Raw genomic sequence first — 20,386 nt, forward strand, 5'->3', positions numbered from 1 at the left:
GGACCCTAGCAACCAGATGGCTGAAACTGTTGAATACAAAGATAAATGACTCAAAAACTACAAATAATAAAAAATTAAAACCAAATGCAAATTGTCTCAGAATATCATTCTTTGCATCATTCTAAAATTTAATTTAAATGCAAACAACCCTAAAGCAATAACAACATGAAGGTTCTGCCCACCAAATATTTTCTACTAAAAGCCCCCCAGCCCAGCATACGTTTGTGAAGCCAACCCTCTTGACACTTTTAATGGATCTTCCATATTGCTCTAATGACGCTGGGCTGGGGCGGTGTGATCCTTCCATTGGCTAATTACAAATGAAAACAGGGCTTCAGCCTATGGAAGGATTGCGCCGTCCCCAGCCTATCAGTGAAGCAACGCAGAAGATGCATAAGGAGTGTCAGAGGGCCGGCTTTACTAAGGTTTGCAGAGCTGGGGATGCTTTGACGGGGGCTTTTAGTAGAAACTTCACCTCCTTCATATGGACACGTTAATATGATTTTTATAGGAACATCATTATCACTTTAAAGAATGTTTAAGGAGCAACTGTGGGTAGAAAACATGAAAACTTTTATATGGAATTGCACATATCCCCCCTATTCTAAAAATAGCTGCACCCAAGCTGGTGCCTCAGCCTCCTACCGACAACCCCGGACTGGCAATCTGTGGTTTCTGGCAAATGCCAGAGAAGCTGCTGTAAGATGCCATAGACAGTCACTATTTAGTGGGCTTGTGGGAGGCTATTTGGGCCTCTGTGTACCCTGAAATGCCAGGGCCTATTTTGAATCTCAGTCCAGGCCTACTTCTGCCTAGTCCTAGCCCTGAAACAAACTCAGAGAAATACAGACACACACACCAGTGGAATCCATTACCTGCTCTCTTCCCATGGCTTCTTTGGAAATTCTAAGCTACCTGCAACCTGGCACAAACTCTTTCTTGATTGGAGGACCCTGGTCACATGACTGCCGTAGGTAGCTGCAAACCTGCCAGATTTTTTTGCAAAGATTTTGGACGCACCCCATGTCGCAGTTATTGACAGTAACAGTTAAATAAGATAATTCAGTTTTTAGTTTAGGCATGGTGTTGGATTATACATTGGTCCCTTAACATTACAGTCATGAATAATTCAGTTTTTTGTACCCCATCCAATTTCAGGGTCCAGGCTTAGTTACATCTTCTCTTCCAAGTGATTCAAAATGCAGTTGCACTCACCCCCCAATGCTATATAATAAAAATTTCATAATAAAAAAAAAACAAGATTTGGCTCTGTATTTATAACCTGCCCCAGTTGCCTAATTACCTACTGCACCACGATCTGCCCGACAGAAGGCCCTTTGCACTGTGTCCATTAGTGCTGACGTGAGGAGTAGGGTGCCTTGTGTTAAGGTGGGTAGTCACTATAAATTCTGAACGGGGCTTTGCAAGCCTTTAAAAGGCAACTGACATAATTTGTAATATGCAAGGTAGGATGCAAAGTGCAGAAACCTCCCCATTCCAGGGTCGGACTTGAGCATTGGGGGCTCACTGAGGCTGCAACGCCAAGGGCCCTCCTGGTAATCACCAGGGCCCCCCTTCCAACTTCCAAACTCCTGCTTGGCTGGGTTTGGTAGCCACAATCCACCATACTTTGTGCTCTGCCCTGCATGCAGAAGAATTGCTGCAGCTCTCTAATTTGACCTGTTTGCCAATGAGCTCAGAATCATGCCGATTGCAGTCGGACTCACAGTAAAATGGACTAGACGGCTCATACGCCTGAACAAAACTGACCCTATAGTGTGTAAATGTGATAAGGACCTTAAACTGTAAGCTCCACTGGGGCAAGGACTGATGTAGAATCTCTATAAAAATAAAGAAAAACAATAAAAAGCACCACTCCAGGGAAAATTCACCCACAGGACAGCTTGTTGCATGAATAAAGTCAGTGGCACTGATGCTCCCTCTTGTGGCAATATTAAGAACAATTTGTTTTCAAGATGGTAAAACCTAATAATAAACTGCAAGATCTATTCTAGGGGGTTAGTTATAAAAGTCTGAATGCCAAAAACTCGAAAAATTTAAGTTTTTTTGAATATAAAAATCTGAATTTTTTGTGAAAAAAACTCAAATTTTTCGTGATTTATTGCCAAGGATGGAAAAAGACAGAATCTGAAAATCCGGCATCTCAGACTTGCTGAGGTTGTATATGAGTCAATGGGAGACGTACCGAAGAGATCTGTGCTGGGTTTCTTGGAAAAATCCGAAGATATTGTGGTTTTCGGGTAGAAAATACAAAATATTTGTACGATTCTAATTTTTTTTGGGAAAATGTATTTATAAATAAGGGGAAATAACCCATGCGGATTTGCTCAGAGTATATTTCAGAAAATAATGAGATAAATTTGGATTTTGATAAATAAACCCCAAAGAGTTTAGCTGTAACCAAGGAAAGGGTAATTTAGAAGTGATTTTTAGCAGTACCTAAGGAATAGAATGCCATTTAGTTTAACTCTGCTGCTCTGGCAAAACAAGGGTTACCAGCACAGATGTGGTTGACTTCCAGTGTTCCCATCTTTCACTAAAGCAGGTCACAAACTGGAAACATATGAACCGACTTAAAGAGTTTTGCTTAGTTTATCTCCAAGAAATCACTGTCTGGGGACAGATCTGTCCTTGTTCGCTTAGTGGTTTAATGCAGATTTCTCTGGATGTGTCTATTTGAACCTTGCAAGGATTCACACATATACTTTGGGGTTTTGCTAATGGAATTCACAACTAATTCCTCTGTCCTCTCCCTTCAACACTTACTCAGTAGGTCTTCATTTCTTTTGGCCAAAAGCATGGGAACAAGATGCTACCTTAAAATTATTATACTGGGAGATAGAATTCTTTACTTTTTTCTCAAGAGGTTTCTGAACAACTATTCCCAGCAGCTGGCTGAGGGTGATGGGCGTTACAGCTACAGCTACAAAAGTTTAAACATATCTGGCTGAATATGTCAGAAGATGTGAGTGTAAATATAAATGAATGGAGGCGTTAACATTGATAGCCTTTAGAGCTCAACCCAAAAGAAGCTTAAGAGAACACCTAGAAACCCATTCAGCGAATAATGGGAGAAAAATCCTTCCTGCCCGAAATGCATAATAATTAGTGGTGCTTGCGAAGCAAAGCATCACTACTGTTATCTTGTTAGTGGTGCTTGCGAAGCAAAGCATCACTACTGTTATCTTGTTAGTGGTGCTTGCGAAGCAAAGCATCACTACTGTTATCTTGCAAACTTATTTTTATTCTTCTTCCGTATGAAAGTTTGGCGCGTAACTAGTCCCGCACCGTTTGTCCTAGACCCATGAATGAGGTGTCAAATCGTGCGGCTTAATCGGGAATGGGGTGGTATGACTTTTCTAAGGCGTTAAATTTACCACATTTGAAGAGGTTTGCGACCTGTGTCAGATGATACCCCACACGAGGGTATAAGTTTTACCCCCGGGGCAGGAGAGGTCCCCAAATTTGCCCCATTGACTTATAATGGGGAATTTATCGAATAATTAGTTTGTCGCAGACCCATGAATGAGGTGTCAAACCGTTCAGCTTATTCGGGAATGGGGTGTTGTGACTTTTCTGTCCTATTTTGGGGACCCAAAAAAGTGAGCGGAGCCGCAAACAACCAATCAGATTTTCCCTATTGACTTCAATGAGAAAATGTAAACAGCTGTAATTCTCACAGTAATAAAGCCAGAGCTCCCAAACTTGGCACCGTGGGTCACTGGGTGACTGCGGCCAAAATTTACAAAAAGTGGGCGGAGTCTACAACAGCCAATCAAATTTCAGCCATTCAATTAAATAGGAAAATTTTAAACTGCTGCCGCTCTTAGACGGTTAATGGCAGCCTCCTCAAAGTTGGCACAGTTGGTCACTGGGGGACTGGGATTAAAATTAAGAAAAGTGGGTGGAGCCAAAACCAACCAATCAGATTTCTTTGATTGGTTTTAATGGGAAAAATTAAGAAGGCTGCCATTCTCTCAGTATTGATGTCAGGGACCTTGAATATCACAAATGTGGTCGCTGGGGGTTTCCACTTCAAGTTTAGAAAAAGTGGGCGGAGCCACCAACAACCAATCAAATTTCATTCATTGATTTTCAATAGAAAAAAATAGAAATGCTGCCATTTTTACACATTAAATGACAGCATTCCCAAACTTTGGTATGTTAGTCACTGAGTGACTGTGGTTCACAATTAGGAAAAAAAGGGGCGGGGCAACAACAGCCAATCAGATTTCAGCCTTTGACCATAATGAAAAATGATAAACTGCTGCTATTATCACGGTTTAAATGCTAGGTGTACCAAACTTGGCTCAATTACTCACTGGGTGACTGCGGTCAAAATTTAGGAAAAGTGGGTGGAGCCATAAACAGCCAATCCGTTTTCACCTATTGACTTCAATGTAAAATTTTTGATTACCGCCGTTCTCACAGTTTTAAAACCGGAGGCCCCAAACTTGGCACTGACCATGACTAGGTAACTGGGGTTAAAATTCAGAAAAATGGGCGGAGCTTAAGACAGCCAATCAAATTTTACCTAACGCTATTCAATGGGAATATTTAAATTCCTGTCATTCTTACACTGTTAATGTAAGAGTGCTCAAACTTGGTCCATTTGGTGACTGGGTTGCAAATTTTTAAAAGTGGGCGGAGCCAAAAATAGCCAGTTTGTTTGGATTGATTTCAATGGTAAAATTTGGTTGGCTTTAAATTTCACCGGTTTAATCCGGATTCTACCGACTTTGTGTACTCTCTAGGCACCAGGGGCGACTGGGCAAGACACCCAACATATATGGGGGGCCTGAGTTTTGCCACGGCAAGCACCACTCACATTTTCTTCAGGAAATGTACCTCTCTAGTTGTCTAAATATTGGCCAGCAAAATGTTTTTATTGTAAGGGGGCTCACACAGGGCTGGATTTAAACATAGAGCACCCCTAGGCGGGGCCCACTCATCGCCCCCCTTCCCCTATACCTTCTCTCCCAAGTCTCATCTCGTTGTGTCCAGAGATGGGGGTTGGTGTGTGGGAGGTTGTAAGAGGTAACATATCTCCTGTGTCCCCCCAGTACTTCTGAACTCATTGCGATGTGACTGGGTGGCATGTCGACCCTAGAATTCTGCCACCCTAGGCCCAAGCCTTTGTGGCTTTTCCACAAATCCGGGCCTGGACTCACATGAAATCCTTTGATGACTCCAGCTGCTGAATAGTAGAGCATTGCTACACTGCAACTCTCAGCCGAACCTTGCTAGAAGTGTCTGAAGGAAGGTGATATTGTTCAACTACAAATTAGATGCTCTGACAATAAAAATAAAGGGCACAAGTGGTTCTTAAAGGGGTGGTCCACCTTAAGGTAACTTGTTTTAGAATAACTAATTCTAAGCAACTTATCAATTGGTCTTCTTTTTTTTATATAGTTTTTGAATTATTTGCTGACCCCATCTAAAAAAACAAATGCTCTGTAAGGCTACAAACGTATTAGTATTGCTACTTTTTATTGCTTATCTTTCTGTTGTGGTCCTCTCCTATTAAATGGGTTGTTCATCTTTAAATTACAGTTTAGTATGATGTAGAAAGTGATATTCTGAGTGGATTTGCAACTGGTTTTCATTTTTTATCATTTGTCGTTTGAGTTTATTTGTTTTTCATTGAGCAGCTCTCCAGTTTGCAATTCCAGCTACCTGATTGCTAGGGTCCAAATTACCGTAGCAACCATGCATTGATATGAATAAGAGGCTGGTATAATGTCTTATAGAAATATGAGTAATAAAAAAAAATAGCAGTTACAATAAATGTATAGCCTTATGCTTTGCTTAGAATTAGCTGTTCTATAACATAGAAAAAGTTACCTAAAAATGTGAACAACCCTTCTAATTTACAGGTATGGGATACGTTATCCAGAAACTCGTTATCCAGAAACTCGTTATCCAGAAAGCTCCGAATTATGGAAAGTATGTCTCCAATAGACTTCATTTTATCCAAATAATTCAAATTTTTAAAAATGATTTTATTTTTCTCTGTAATAATAAAACAGTAAATTGTACTTGAGCCAAACTAAGATATAATTAATCCTTATTGGAAGCAAAACCAGCCTATTGGGTTTATTTAATGTTCACATGATTTTCTAGCAGACTTATGTTATGAAGATCCAAATTATGGAATTATCTGGAAAGCACCAGGTCCTGAGCATTATGGATAACAGGTCCCATACCTGTACCAGACTTTTATTCATATCAGTGCATGTTGCACTGGACCCTAGAAACCAGGTTTAGAATGCATTTAAAAATGCCTGTGTGTAAAAGCAGGACTGCTATCTTTAATGAGCCCTGACCACCTTCACCCTTGGGGGGTACAATGACAGGATGCTAGTTCCTATTACATTAGATACTAAGGCCTATCAGGACTAACCTCTGGACTAACCTTTGGACTAACCTCCGGACTTCTGTCAGGTTCACATCCTGCTGGCGCTATCCACAGGTGAGCACATGTTCTCTCCTCATCCCCATCATAGGACCAGTACTAACCTTGGGTCAATACTTCCCTCCCACAGGGCATAGGCTACTAACTGAAGCAATGTTGGGTAGTGGGGGAAAGTTAACCCTTTGTGTCTCCAATTAACCCAAGCCTTTGACAGAACCCAGTAAAAGGCCCCTTTGTTACCCTGTCTTGGGTAACGTTCAGGCCCTAGGCCCGGGCAAGGCCACAAAGGCCCAGGCCAGCAAAATTTTAGGGGTAGCATGCCACCCAGCCGCATCCTTAGGAGCACTGGGGACTCAAAACTCCCCACTGCTCCAGTGCATGGTCATGCAGTCGCTAAGTGGCCGGCGCTAGGACCATGCAATCCGGCCCTGGTAATGTTAATTATGTCATACTGACCCAATGCTCAGTTATATAGAGATATAACTGCTGGACCCTACAGAAGGCGACAAAGTGTCTGAGTTGTGTGTATACATGGAGGCAAAGTAGTAGAGGTCTCAGACACACCAATTCATGCATGAACTCCTTATCCTGTGCCAACATGATTCAACCCCTGGGCTTCTGGTGTATATTTGCCTTTATGGAATCACTGCAGTAATTAGAACCTTTCCAGAAACTCAAAATAATTGCAATGTGATGAGGCTTATCATTTGCAACCCAACAAACCAGATAGAAGGTTAGATTTGGAGGTACTGTATGTAAGAATTAGCAGTTGCGTTGTATTACTTTTCATTTTTGGCAATGTACACACAAGGAGGCTATTGTGTGCCTTATGTTGCAGCTCTACAACTGATCCATTCTCATTGGGTTTCATTCATTCTCATTTGTTCCAACAATACCGTATGTCTAATGTTGATATAAGGTCGATGTGACATTCTGCCACAGATTAGTGGTGCTGACAGTGTGGGACTGGGATGCCAGGGGCCCACCAGAAAACCTTAGATCATTGGCCCACTTTCCAAACTATTATTCCTCCCTCATCACTCAACCTCTTTATTCTTCTAGTCTTTTATTTCAACATACAATAATCTATTCTGCCATTATTAAGCCTCTTAAAGAAATAGGGAATGACCATAAAATGGGCCAAACGGTTAGAAGCAAGAGGGCCAACCGACACCTGGGCCCACCAGCAGTTTTCCTGGTATCCCAGTGGGCCAGTCCAACACTGGGTACTGGGAGTTGTAGCACATGAATAGCTGAAGCTTTAAGGCTGATACCATACAGGGCTGAAACTGGGCCCACTGAACAAAATGACCTTACTCTTAGATGAGTGTTGCTGCCTTCAGTGTGTCAACAGGTTAATTAATCCGTCTTTTAAAAGTTGTACATTTTAAGAATAATTTTCCAGGCCTTTAAAGGGGTTGTTCATATTGTAGTCTCTCATTCTAATCAGCAAATTGGATTTTTGAAAAGCGCACACCCAATCTTAATTCAATAATGAGGTGCTAGTCCCATGAAGACCGCCCAAATAAAGTCTCCCAAAAATTCAGTACAAAAATAGATATAGGGACTGCACACTCAAATTTAAAAAGGCAAAATTTTATTACATTTACAAAAATACACTTACATTTTCAGCTATGGCCCAATATTGGCCCATGGCCCAGTATTGGCCCTACGCGTTTCGACCACTAGCGTGGTCTTCATCAGGGGCAAATTTCATAGAATATTGCAAAAAGAGATTCTAATCAGTGCATGGTTGCTAGGATAATTTGGACCTTAGCAACCAAATTGCTGAAATTGCAAACTGGTGAACAACCCCTTTAAAGTTGTCCATAAGAGTTTGCCATCTTGGTAGATTTATTTAGACAATAAAAATTAGCTTTGTCATAAAAGCATGAATCACTAATTTATTTACATTAACAGGGTTGTTCTCCTTTAAATTAGCTTTTAGTCTGATGTAGACAGTGACATTCTGAGACAATTTGCAGTTGGTTTTCGTTTTTTAATTATTTGTCGTCTGAGTTAATTCGTTTTTTTATTCAGTAGCTCTCCAGTTTGTAATTTCATAAATGTGCTTGCTATGGTCTAATTTACCCTAGCAACCATACATTAATTTGAATAGGAGGCTGGAATATAAGCAGGAGAGGGCCTGAATAGAAAGATGGGTAATTAAATGTAGCCTTACTGAACATTTGTTTTTTAAATGGGGTCAGTGACCCAATTTAAAAACTGGAAAGAGTCAAAATAAAAAATGCAGTTGTTTAGAATTAACCATTCTTCAACATACTAAAAGTTATTTAAAAGATTAACTACCCCTTGTATTGTGACTTTTATATATACAAACACAGGTAGCTAACAGAGATTGTGTAATGTAATGAACTGGTACAGAAACCCCAAAAAAACTTGTCATTTATGATTTATATGGGTAAATTTGCACCTGGGCAGAAGCCCATAGCAACCGTCAATGACCAGCTTTTCACAGGCAGCTGTAGGTTGAACAACAAACATTTGATTTCCATGGGTTACTGCCCAGGTGCAGATTTTGCCCGTTGTTTATAAATGAGCCCCATGTTTTTTTGGGTTGTGTTTTACTTTAACTCTTGACTATACATAATGGCCATGGTGTTGTAATAAGTTATGTCAGTAAAAACCTTTGCAGGCTAGAGATGAGAAAAAAAATTTCTTCCAATCACACAAGATATTTCAGATTGTAGGCCCATGTCATAGGTGACAGATATCCAGCAACTGGACTTTTATGCCTCCAGAAGGGGATATTTCTAGTTCTTCTATGCTGGTTCCTCTAGCATACCCTTATACATGAAACACATGAATGCTGTGCTGGGGTTAATGATGTGGTGTGTCCATGATATTTCATCAGGTGAACCCTTCAGGGGTCAGGGATACATTTGCCCTCCCCTTCTCTTACACTGCACAAGTGGTTTTCAAACAGAGGTTACAAAAACAAGAGAGAGGGATTGCCGGCAACCACACAATTAATCTCAAAGGGCTGCTGTATGTTCAGGGGACTCAGACTCTTAGACGGGAGCCAATATATAACCACGGGGCAGGCCCTTAACTCTCAAGATCAAATGAAATCTCAGATTATCCCTTTGCTTGTTCATTAAAGGACATTTTAGGGTCCATCTTTGATGCATAGAGATGTTTTCCCTTCCCGGTGATGTTGACACAGGTGGAGTGGTATAAGAGGACTATCAAGATTTGGTTGTACTTAGCTCTACAGATTTACTGATGACCCCTCCAGTAGCACTAGGCAATTACCATCATTTTCCCACGGACTTAGGAAAATATATTAGTTATTAGCAAATAAGCTTTAGCCAAAACTGGGAGTGTTTGTGTAATTTAATGTTCAAAACTGTCTCACCCTTGGTACCTTTAGGAAGCCTTATAATACAAGCCTTATAATATAAGCTAATAGGATATCTCCATGCTGCTGTTTATCTCTGCAAAGACAAATAAAAGAAAATTGTTATCTCTGGTTCCCATGTACCTTTCTCACCAGGACACAATAAAATGGGATTTTAAAAAATATGTGGTAGGGAGAATATATAGTACAAGTATTGGACCCGTTATCCAGAATGCTTTAGACCTGGGGCTTTCCGGATAACGTATTCTTCTGTAATATGGATCTTTATACCTTAAATCTACTAGAAAATGACCTAAATATTAAATACAAACAATAGGCTGGTTTTGACTTCAATATAAATTAATTATATCTTAGTTTGGATCAAGTAGAAGGTATTGTTTTATTATTACAGAGAAAAAGGAATCAGTTTTAAAAATTTGGATTTTTGGATAAAATGGAGTTCATGGGATATGGCCTTTCTGTAATTCAAAGCTTTCTGGATAACGGGGTTCCGGATAATGGATCCCATCCCTGTACTTCATACTGTATAGGGAAAGTTGTTCTATTTATTAGTACCTACATACAAATATGATGACTTTTCTGTTTAATTCTGCCCACTGTATAATTATAACTTGCCACTTGGGGCCCACCGATAACGGTTTCCATGGAAGGCTGGGCAGGGGGAGTTTTTACAGCACATGCAGTTTATAGGGGGAGGGCCCGACAGGGGGCCCAGCCAGTGAGTAGTTATGCCACTGTGTGGTGCCCCTAGGCTATTGCTGGGTCTGGATGTGTGCAGGGTCAAGTTTAGCATGTGCAATTGACCAGTGTCGGACTGGGATGCCAATGGCATGGGCATGGGCCCACTTTCCAAACTATTACTCATCTCCTCACTTTTTTGTCCTAGTCTTTTATTTCTACATACTATACTTTATTCTTCCATTATTAAGCATCTTAAAGAAATAGGGAATGATCACTAAATAGGAATGGTTGGAAGTTAGAGGGTCCATCAAGAGTTTTCCTGGGCCAGTTTGACACTGCCATTGACACCTCTGGATCTGCATGCATGCCCTTACCTGCCTTCTTCCAGCAGGTGCGCCCAATCAGAACCAGCAGTGCAAATAAAAATAAATATTAAAAGCTAGACAGTGGGCCAGCAGCCACTTACAACACTTAAGCTTTCTAAGTAGAGCTGTCAGAGTCTTCCTCAAGTCAGGGAAAAAAATATATGTAAGATATACACAGTTGTAGTCAGAATAATAGCACTGTATTAAAAAAAAAAAAGTGAATGAAGCTCAAAATCCTTATACGTTTTGTTTCCATCCACACAAATGCATTGGGAAACTGCACATTCTATTCCAAATCAAAACATGAAGACAAATGTATCAAATTTGTGTTATTCCTTTACAGAAAGTGAAGAAAAGGGAAATTAGACTGTTCCCAAAAATAGCAATGTCTGTATCAACTGAAAAATGTTTCAAGATTTTGCTTTCCTTCGAATGATTGAACTAATATTGAGTTGTATAAGCAGTGTTTCTGAGAACTGCTGCACATCTGTGTTGCATGGAGTCCACCAACGTCTGGCACCTGTTACATTCCACAATTCTTCTGCATTTCTTGCTTTTGCCTCAAGAACAGCATTTTTCATGTCTCCTCACAAATTTTCTCTTGGATTAAGGTCCGAGGATTGAACTGGCCACTCCACAACATCAATCTTGTTGGTTTGGAACCAAGATGTTGTTTGTTTACTGGTGTGTTTGGGGTCATTGTCTTGTTAAAACTCTCATTTCAAGGGCATTTCTTCTTCAGCATAAGGCAACATGACCTCTTCAAGTATTTTGATGTATTGAAACTGATCCACGATCCCTGGTATTCGATAAATAGGCCTAGCACCGTAGTATGCAAAAAAAAACAAAAACATCCCAATATCATGATGCTTGTGCCACTGGCTTCACTGTCTTCCCAGTGTACTGTGGCTGTAATTGTCCCTGTTTTTTCACAGAATGAATGACGTCACAAATTGAATTCCACACTGCTATTATTTGGATCAAGCTATTATTATTATTTGGAACAAACCTTAATTAATGATTTAATGACACAGATTCAGCAGTGTGTCATGACTGTTGGGTTTGTCTCCTTTTTATCCTAAAAGAATTCCTTAAATCAATAGGTTGTCAATACATACCCTTTTATTTATCTTTTATTTATCTTTTATTTATCTTATAAGGGCCACTTCCAATTATCAGCAGCTAGCTATAGGCCATATACAAAAGAATCCCATTTCCATTTACCTGCTATGTGTCACCAGTGCTGCCCTCCTGCTTCTGAATTTCCAGGGTGGGGCAGATACACCGTGTATCATCTTGAAAAACAGGGTATGAGTGAGCAGGTTTTTTAAATAATCCATGTCAAGTGCACTGCACCTCCATTCGTTCCAAAGCTCGTGGAGGGGGAAAGGCTTTTTTTTTTTTTCTTTTTTTTTTCTTTAGATTTTAATAGGCCTTTTGGGTTTAAGGTCCAGCAATAATAACAAGGACAGCAAATGAGTGTTCACTCCAAATCGCACTATAACTGGCCTTCAGGATGGGATTTTGATTGGCCTACATCAGTTAAAATAACATAAAGGGCAGTACTGTAGAGTTTAATGTGGAACACAACCCACAATGTTTTTTTTCTGTATCAGGAATCAGAATCAGGTGTGGAGAGTATGAACAGCCAGATAGATACTACTTTCAATAGAAATTACATTTACAAATAACTTTAATGGTTTAATGAACCATTGAATTGAAATATTACATAAAATTATAATAAACCTATAAAAAATTATTAACTTTTTTTGCAGAAAATAAAATGCTTTGTTTTAATTTTTTAAATGTTTCAAAGCTAATTGCCGATAGTTTGCTAGCTGCTGAACCTGCAATTCAGCACCTATGTTAGCAAATGAGCCCTGTATAGTTAATTATAGAAAAACAATATTTAAATTGCTACTTGGCAGTTGGCGCTCCCTAGTTTGCACGTCTATATGTGATACCCACAAACTGCTCCCAGTGCTGCCAAGTGCAGACAGAGCTGTATTCATAGCAGAGGTGATCCTGCTCTGTGCTTTAAATATCAGTATTGGATAGAGTCAAAGGGGGACAGCATCACTAGTGCAATGAGCACAATCGAGCTCTTTGCATTAGCGCAGCTGGATTTCCTGGTTAAAACCCAGAAATTCGGCTCTTAAAGTTACAAGAGGTGGCTGCTAGCTGATGCCTAAGGCAAGATTTTTACCTTGCTTCATGACAGGCGTGGCCCTGATTCATAGGAGAAGAGCAGGACTCTATGCCCCAATCTGGAGTGCAAAGACCTGCATCTAGGGTGCTAAGTGCGAGATGGCAAGATGCAAAGTTCCTCCCATTTTTTGCTCCTGCACAAAGTAAATAATTAACCCGTATCTTACTTTATTCTTCCTTTTGTTGAGCGTGCCCTTCTATCTACAATTAATACAGTAACCTTTACCAGTGCTTGATCTGATAATAAAACACCAAGATGAAAGGTTAAAGACATACTTTTATTTAATAACAATTTATATTAATACACACTAGTAAACCCACAAGGAAAAAAAAATCCCCCCCTTCTTTGAAAAAAATACAGGGGGGGCATTAAAAATAAATATAAAATATTTAAATTTTTTTTTTGCATTTTTACAGAACTGCACACTTTCAATGAAATCCAACACAGAAATGCATAGAATAGCACGACGGTACGGAACCATATTATTCTTTCTGGCAGAAAGGGTGTCTGGCTGTGCAAGTTCCAATGTCTGCCAATGTGTCAGTTCCAGCAAAATACAGCATCTTTTTAACTTTAAACACAAAAAATTGGGTTATTTACGGAGTTACTGGTATTCTCCCCTTTATGACAAAAAAGACAAAAATCTGGTTGTTTAGTTTATCCTAATTCTACCTAGAGCAATATTCACACCTTGCACCTCTCTCATAGCCCCCCTATGGCTTTTTAAGAACAGCGCTGTCTAATATCTGGCCTGTCTATAGATGGAAGCAATATTCCAGAGACCGACTCATTTTCCAACAGAAAACCCTATGGGCCTGCACCCAGACCCAACAGTCCGTAGTTACGTTACTGCACAGGGTACAAAACGGTAGTGTAGGCTGGTACAGCTGATCTAAATACCCAGAAGGGTGCGCAGCTCGGGTCTCTTGGGAAATCTACCCCTATTACATGCCTTCTATTAATTCCACAACCTCGCTCACAACCTCAATTCGATTTTATTTCACAGAGCATAAAATAAGATTTGAAACAAAAGCCCATACAGATTTATGGCACGCAATCTGCCTGTACACTGTCCCCATCACATACACATTTTGGAAATGATGTCCCCCCCCCCAAAAAAAATCCCTTAGGTGTACAGACTAGTTAAAGTCCAATTTTGTAATCTGTACGGGTTTAGGGTCCTGCTTGCTCTGTGTCTGTTAATACTTAAATTAGAGTCCAGCTCTCTCACAATATTGTATTACACTCTTCAGAATTCCAGCTCATAAACCCTTTTTGTTTTTAATTTGAAAGGATAATTACAAGGAATTGGTTACTTGAGAAACGTATCCTGTGTGTATCATATAAATGAGATTCTGCACTCGACAGAACATCTGCTTTATACAAAATGTCCCTCACACGTCTCACTACTAATGCACTAGCGCAGCTTCATTTCAGATTTGCCAATACATGTACAAACAGCCTTTTATGTCATTTTTGTTGGCTTCTAACGTCTAATTTTAATTTTCTAATGAATATAAAGACTAAAGTATGTGGCAGAAGAAGCAGAGGTCAGTGACAGCAAAACAGTTATTATAATCAATTATATTATAGGTATGGGATCCATTATCTGGAAACCCGTTATCCAGAAAGCTCGGAATTATGGAAAGGCCGTCTGCCATGGACTACATTTTATCCAAAGACTACATTTTATCCAATTTTTTAAAATTATTTCCTTTGTATCTGTAATAATAAAACAATAGCTTGTACTTGATCCCAACTAAGTTATAATTAATCCTTATTGGAAGCAAAAACATCCTATTGGGTTTATTTAATGTTTAAATGGTCTTCTAGTAGAATTAAGGTATGAAGATCCAAATTACAGAAAGATTCATTATCTGGAAACCCCCAGGTACAGATCATTCTGGATAACAGGTCCCATACCTGTATAGATTTATCAGTAAGAAGCAATATCTGCCACAATCCTATAAGACAAAGCGACCAATCAGATGCCAACTGTCATTGCCCTAATGCAATAGATTGGTATGGGATCCGTTATCTGGAAACCTGTTATCAAGAAAGCTCAGAATTATGAGAAGACTGTCCCCCATAGACTGCATTTTATCCAATTAATTCACATTTTTCAAAATGATTTCCTTTTTCTCTGTAGTACAGAGGTACAGAGGTATATAAGAACAAATGCCCTGCATTCGTTTAGAACAGAGATAAAAGTAAAAGTGCTATGGCAGACTGGGTAGTCCAATAAGCAGCAGTGACCTGAAAATAAGAGTAAAAGAAAAAAAATTACAGGGAAAAATAGCCATGAACAGACTAATAACTGTCCATAAAACACAAAGTGCCATTGAGTGACCTTTGACAATTCACAGGGTTTTATCTCTGCTGCTCTAAACACTAGGGGACATAAAAATGTCTATCAATTTACAATAAAACAAGTGTAAACTTTGATGGAACATGAAATGCCTATTTGTAAAGCGGATACACTTGCTCTAACACAGAGCGGACCCTTTTAGAACACATATATAAAGGCTTTGGATGCGCTACTTATTGATGCTAGAGTAATTTTCGTATCTACTTTATACGGGTATGGGTTATGTTACCCGGAAACCCTTTATCCAGAAAGCTCCAGTTTACGGAAAGGCTGTCTCCCATAGACTCCATTTTATCCAAATATTCCAAATTTTTAAAAATTTTTCTTTGTAATAATAAAACAGTAGCTTGTACTTGATCCAAACCAAGATATATTGAATACTTATTGGAAGCAAAACCAGCCTTTTGGGTTTATTTAATATGGACAGGATTACCTAGTGGACAAGGTATGAAGATCCAAATTACAGGAAGATATGTTATCTGGAAATCCCCAGGTCCTGAGCATTCTGGATATTGGGCCCCGTACCCATATTACTATGGTTAATTGAAGATGGAAAGGTCACTGTATTAGGCAACAGCCACACAAAGCTGATTCTTGGCCTTTGAATAAATGCAGACTAAGAATCAGCCTCTCCACTGGTATCAGTCTTCTCCTGTGACTGCACAAGAGACACTAATGGGCCGATTCACTAAGGGTCGAATATCGAGGGTTAATTAACCCTCGATATTCGACTAGGAATTAAAATCCTTCGACTTCGAATATCGAAGTCGAAGGATTTAGCGCAGATAGTTCGATCAAACGATCGAAGGATAATTCCTTCGATCGAACGATAAAATCCTTCGAATCGAACGATGCAAAGGAATTTAATCCAACGATCGAAGGAATATCCTTCGATCAAAAAAAGTTAGCCAAGCCTATGGAGACTTTTAGATGGCGAACTAGGGGGTCGAAGTTTTTTTTAAAGAGACAGTACTTCGACTATCGAATGGTCGAATAGTTGAACGATTTTTACTACGAATCCTTCGATTCGTAGTCGAAGGTCGAAGTAGCCCATTCGATGGTCGAAGTAGCCCAAAAAAAACTTTCTTAATTCGAAGTTTTTTACCTTCGAATCCTTCACTCGAAGTTTGTGAATCGGCCCCTAGGGGTTATTTATCAACACTGGGCAAAAGTGCCTATAGTCAGTAACCAATGGAAACAAATCAAATTGTTGCATTCATTGTTCTACCTGCAGCTGGCTGGAAAAAGCCAATCACTAATTGTTTGCTATGGGTTACTGCCCACATGCAAATTTCCATATTGAGTTTGTATTTCATGCTGATGCCAGCAGAGGGGGTGATTCTCATCGGCAGATAAACGCAGTCCGATGTGGCATTGGGGAGATGTCTGGAGCCACCCTAAACAGCATGGGGACCTAATCTGGCCTCAACAAAAGAGCTAGAATCAAGTAAGGCCGGGGCAATAGCTCTAGCAACAAGCATCTTGCATTTCCTTTATAACTTGAAAACCCAAAGGAAAATATTAAACCATCACAATTTTGAGGGGATTTGTGATTAAAAATAGAATTTTATAAGACTAAATACAATTTTAAATCCAACCTTTAGAAGCGTTAAAGAACATAGATTATATTTACAGAGGTAAAATCGGTTTCATTGCATGAAATGGCATTTATAGATTTACCCTTCCACTAACTGCTTGTGGATGTTGGTGTGGAAGCATGCCTGGCATGAGTTATAATCCCTTCATATTGCTCCTTCTCTAGATTCACAGTAAAAGGTGAGGGTTAGGGTGAGGAGTGATAGCCTTCTATTCACTATAGTTCTGGGACTATGTCTGGTATGAGTAAATAGACTAATAGGAGGTGTTACGAGGCCTAGCATTAGTGCCTAGTTAGACCTAGTGCCTAGTGTTATAGGGAACTGCTATAAGTATTATATAATTAGAGTTAGAGAGATTATATGAAATAAATAGAAGAGATATAAGGAGACGTTATGATTCTCAATAGGAAGAATTCAGGTGGCAGGAGTGTATTTGAAATAATAGGAGGGTGTATATTCAGCAGGAGGAGTTATATGCAGTGTCGGACTGACCCTCATGCTGCTTAACATTTGGCCTAGTTCATGGCCATTCCCTATTTCTATAAGGCTAAATAGATGGAATAATAGATTATAGTATATAAAAAAAGAGACTAGTAGAAGAGAGATTGAGTGACGAGAGGAATAAAAATAGTAATGAGAGTGGGCCCCTGGTCTAAGGTTTTTGGGTGGGCCCCTGGCATCCCAGTCCGACACTGGTTATATGTAGCAGTAAAGGGATTTTTTTTGAATAAGAGATAAAGAGTTATAGTGGTGTCTTCCATGAATAAATATAATAGAAAACATATTCAGTATTTGATAGCCAGACTTTTGTGCCAGGTATATCACATTATCATCCCTCCAGCTACTATATTCTACAACTTTCAGCATAGACTCTTGGCTGAGATTTGGATCTTCATTAATCTGGTTATTTGTAGTCGCGTTACTGTGCAACATGTGACCCATGCTTACACCCACCAGTGCCTTGAATTGTGAAAAACAGATATGCCTTGAATGAATCATTGCAGATTCTAGAAATACATCTCTGGTACCAGGAAAATCATTCATATCTCAGGACCGTACAGCTAAGTGCACAGTTGACACAGAGTGGTATTCTCCATAAGGAAGCAGATACTCCAGCTACTTGCTCCATTTGATGCCATCACGTAACAGGCTGAATGTGAGCAGACATACTCAGTACTGAAACACTGTGGCACATCGAACCAAGAAAGGCTTGCGAGTGGTTATATATCTTTACAATGTTTTTTTTTTGCTCAGTTTACCCCCATCTTTCACCCCCATCTTTCACCCCCATACTGTTTATATTTACAAAATACCAATACGAAAAGAGATGCTGTTAGAAAAAGGACACCTCCCTGTTGAAACGGCTCAGGCAGGGAAGAGGTTAATATCGATCAGCAGCAATGGGTTCTGCTCAGTAGTATTTGTGCGTGGCACCTTTCATGCCTTGTGCCCTTGCTTCTGTCTCAGGGTGGGGGCATTTGTTGGCAGCGGGCAGGACTAGGGGGCAGACGGGCTGCAGCACTCTGTTCTGTCCTGAAGCTGTAGTCATACTGCAAGGGGGAAAAAAAAACATTAAAGAAATTTTAGATAAACATCATCCATACAGAAAGTGACTTTTACATATTCACCATATTGCTGCTCTTGGCTGAAACAGAAAGAAAAATGTATAAATGGTGCCCTCCTGTGGCAGAAAGAAGCAACAGCTGTCATTGCTATCCAGCCACCAATACCATGGTGGAGTGAAGAGATTCCTAATACAAAAAATGTATTAACTTTAAAGTGTATATATATGTGTGTGGGCAATTCCTTTGTTATGTCATTATCAATGAAGCAGATAAAAGCCCTGGAGACAACATGCGGTCAAAGGAGCTCTCCATGCAGGTGAAACAAGTCATCTTTAAGCTGCAAAAAGAGAAAAAACCCATACGAGAAATTGCTACAATATTAGGAGTGGCAAAATCTACAGTTTGGTGCATCCTGAGAAAGAAAGAAAGCACTGGTGAACTCAGCAGCGCAAAAAGACCTGACGTCCATGGAAGACAACAGTGGCGGATGATCGCGGAATCATTTCTATGGTGAAGAGAAACCCCTTCACAACAGCCAAACAAGTGAACAACACTCAAATATAAGTTAATGGAGGACACTCCCAGAAATGATGAGGTGCAAATAACCCCAGGATAACCCCACAGTCAGTTACACAAAACCATATACACAAAGAGAGAGCAGATGCACACTCAATGAAAAAAATAATACTTGGTAAACAAAGGTGGTATTTAAAAAAATGTTCTTTTATATAGTATATAGCAAATATAAATACAAATATACATCAGATATATACATACCACCAAGTTACAAGATCAAGGCAAATAGGGACAAACCACAGGGAGCAGATACACTTGCCAATGATAAGAATTAATCTCCATAAGGTGTTAAAAAGCACTGCTCCTGGTAGCCAAGATATGGTACATTCTAGCACCTTTTATTAGAGATTTGATGACTAAACCCTTCCACTTCTATTAGTACAGAGATTTGATGACTTAAACGCTTCTATTCCAATACAAGGCGCCGTTTGTGGTTGCTATGATACGATGTACGCTGACATTGACATCAGTGTTTGCGCAAGTAGGGAGCCGCGTAATTACGCTGGGTGTTAACCCAGTGTTATAACGCTGGCACACGTGACGTCACGAACGCGGAAGTACAGGAAGCTTGCGAAAACTGAGATTTTTGAGTCTAATTTATTTATACTCTAGATAGCTTGGTGAAACATCAGAATTCCCCTTGACAAACGCTATAGTGCCGAAACGTTGGGGTATTCTCATCATTGGCAAGTGTATCTGCTCCCTGTGGTTTGTCCCTTTTTGTCTCGATCTTGTAACTTGGTGGTATGTATATATCTGTGCTAATACTGTTTTGTATAATATACCAGTTTATCTGATATATATTTGTCTGCCATATACTATATAAAAGAACATTTTTTAAATACCACCTTTGTTTACCAAGTATTCTTTTTTTCATTGAGTGTGCATCCCCTCTCTCTTTGTGTAAGTGAACAACACTCTCCAGGAGGTAGGTGTATCGATATCCAAGTCTACCATAAAGAGAAGACTGCATGAAAGTAAATACAGAGGGTGCACTGCAATGTGCAAGTCACTCATAAGCATCAAGAATAGAAAGGCTAGATTGGACTTTGCTAAAAAAAACATCTAAAAAAGCCAGCAGAGTTCTGGCAAAACATTCTCTGGACAGATGAAACCAAGATCAACCTCTACCAGAATAGTTTAGTTAGTTACATAGTTAAATTGGGTTGAAAAAAGACAAAGTCCATCAAGTTCAACCCCTCCAAA

General features: G+C 39.6%; 1 protein-coding gene across 6 annotated transcripts in view; it reads right to left on the bottom strand.

The window, feature by feature from the left end:
* Positions 1-18,311: 18,311 nt before the first annotated feature.
* The window catches only part of mvb12b.S (multivesicular body subunit 12B S homeolog), an 82,328-nt gene continuing 80,253 nt past the window's right edge, over positions 18,312-20,386 (bottom strand). For all 6 annotated transcript variants that reach the window (XM_018232836.2, XM_018232837.2, XM_018232838.2 and 3 more), the window contains one exon: positions 18,312-18,589. In XM_018232836.2, the coding sequence (XP_018088325.1) occupies positions 18,503-18,589 (87 nt within the window). In that variant the 3' untranslated portion in view covers positions 18,312-18,502. The remainder of the gene's footprint in view (positions 18,590-20,386) is intronic.

This window comes from Xenopus laevis, chromosome 8S (genome assembly GCF_017654675.1).
Source record: "Xenopus laevis strain J_2021 chromosome 8S, Xenopus_laevis_v10.1, whole genome shotgun sequence".
Taxonomy (NCBI): Eukaryota; Metazoa; Chordata; class Amphibia; order Anura; family Pipidae; genus Xenopus; species Xenopus laevis.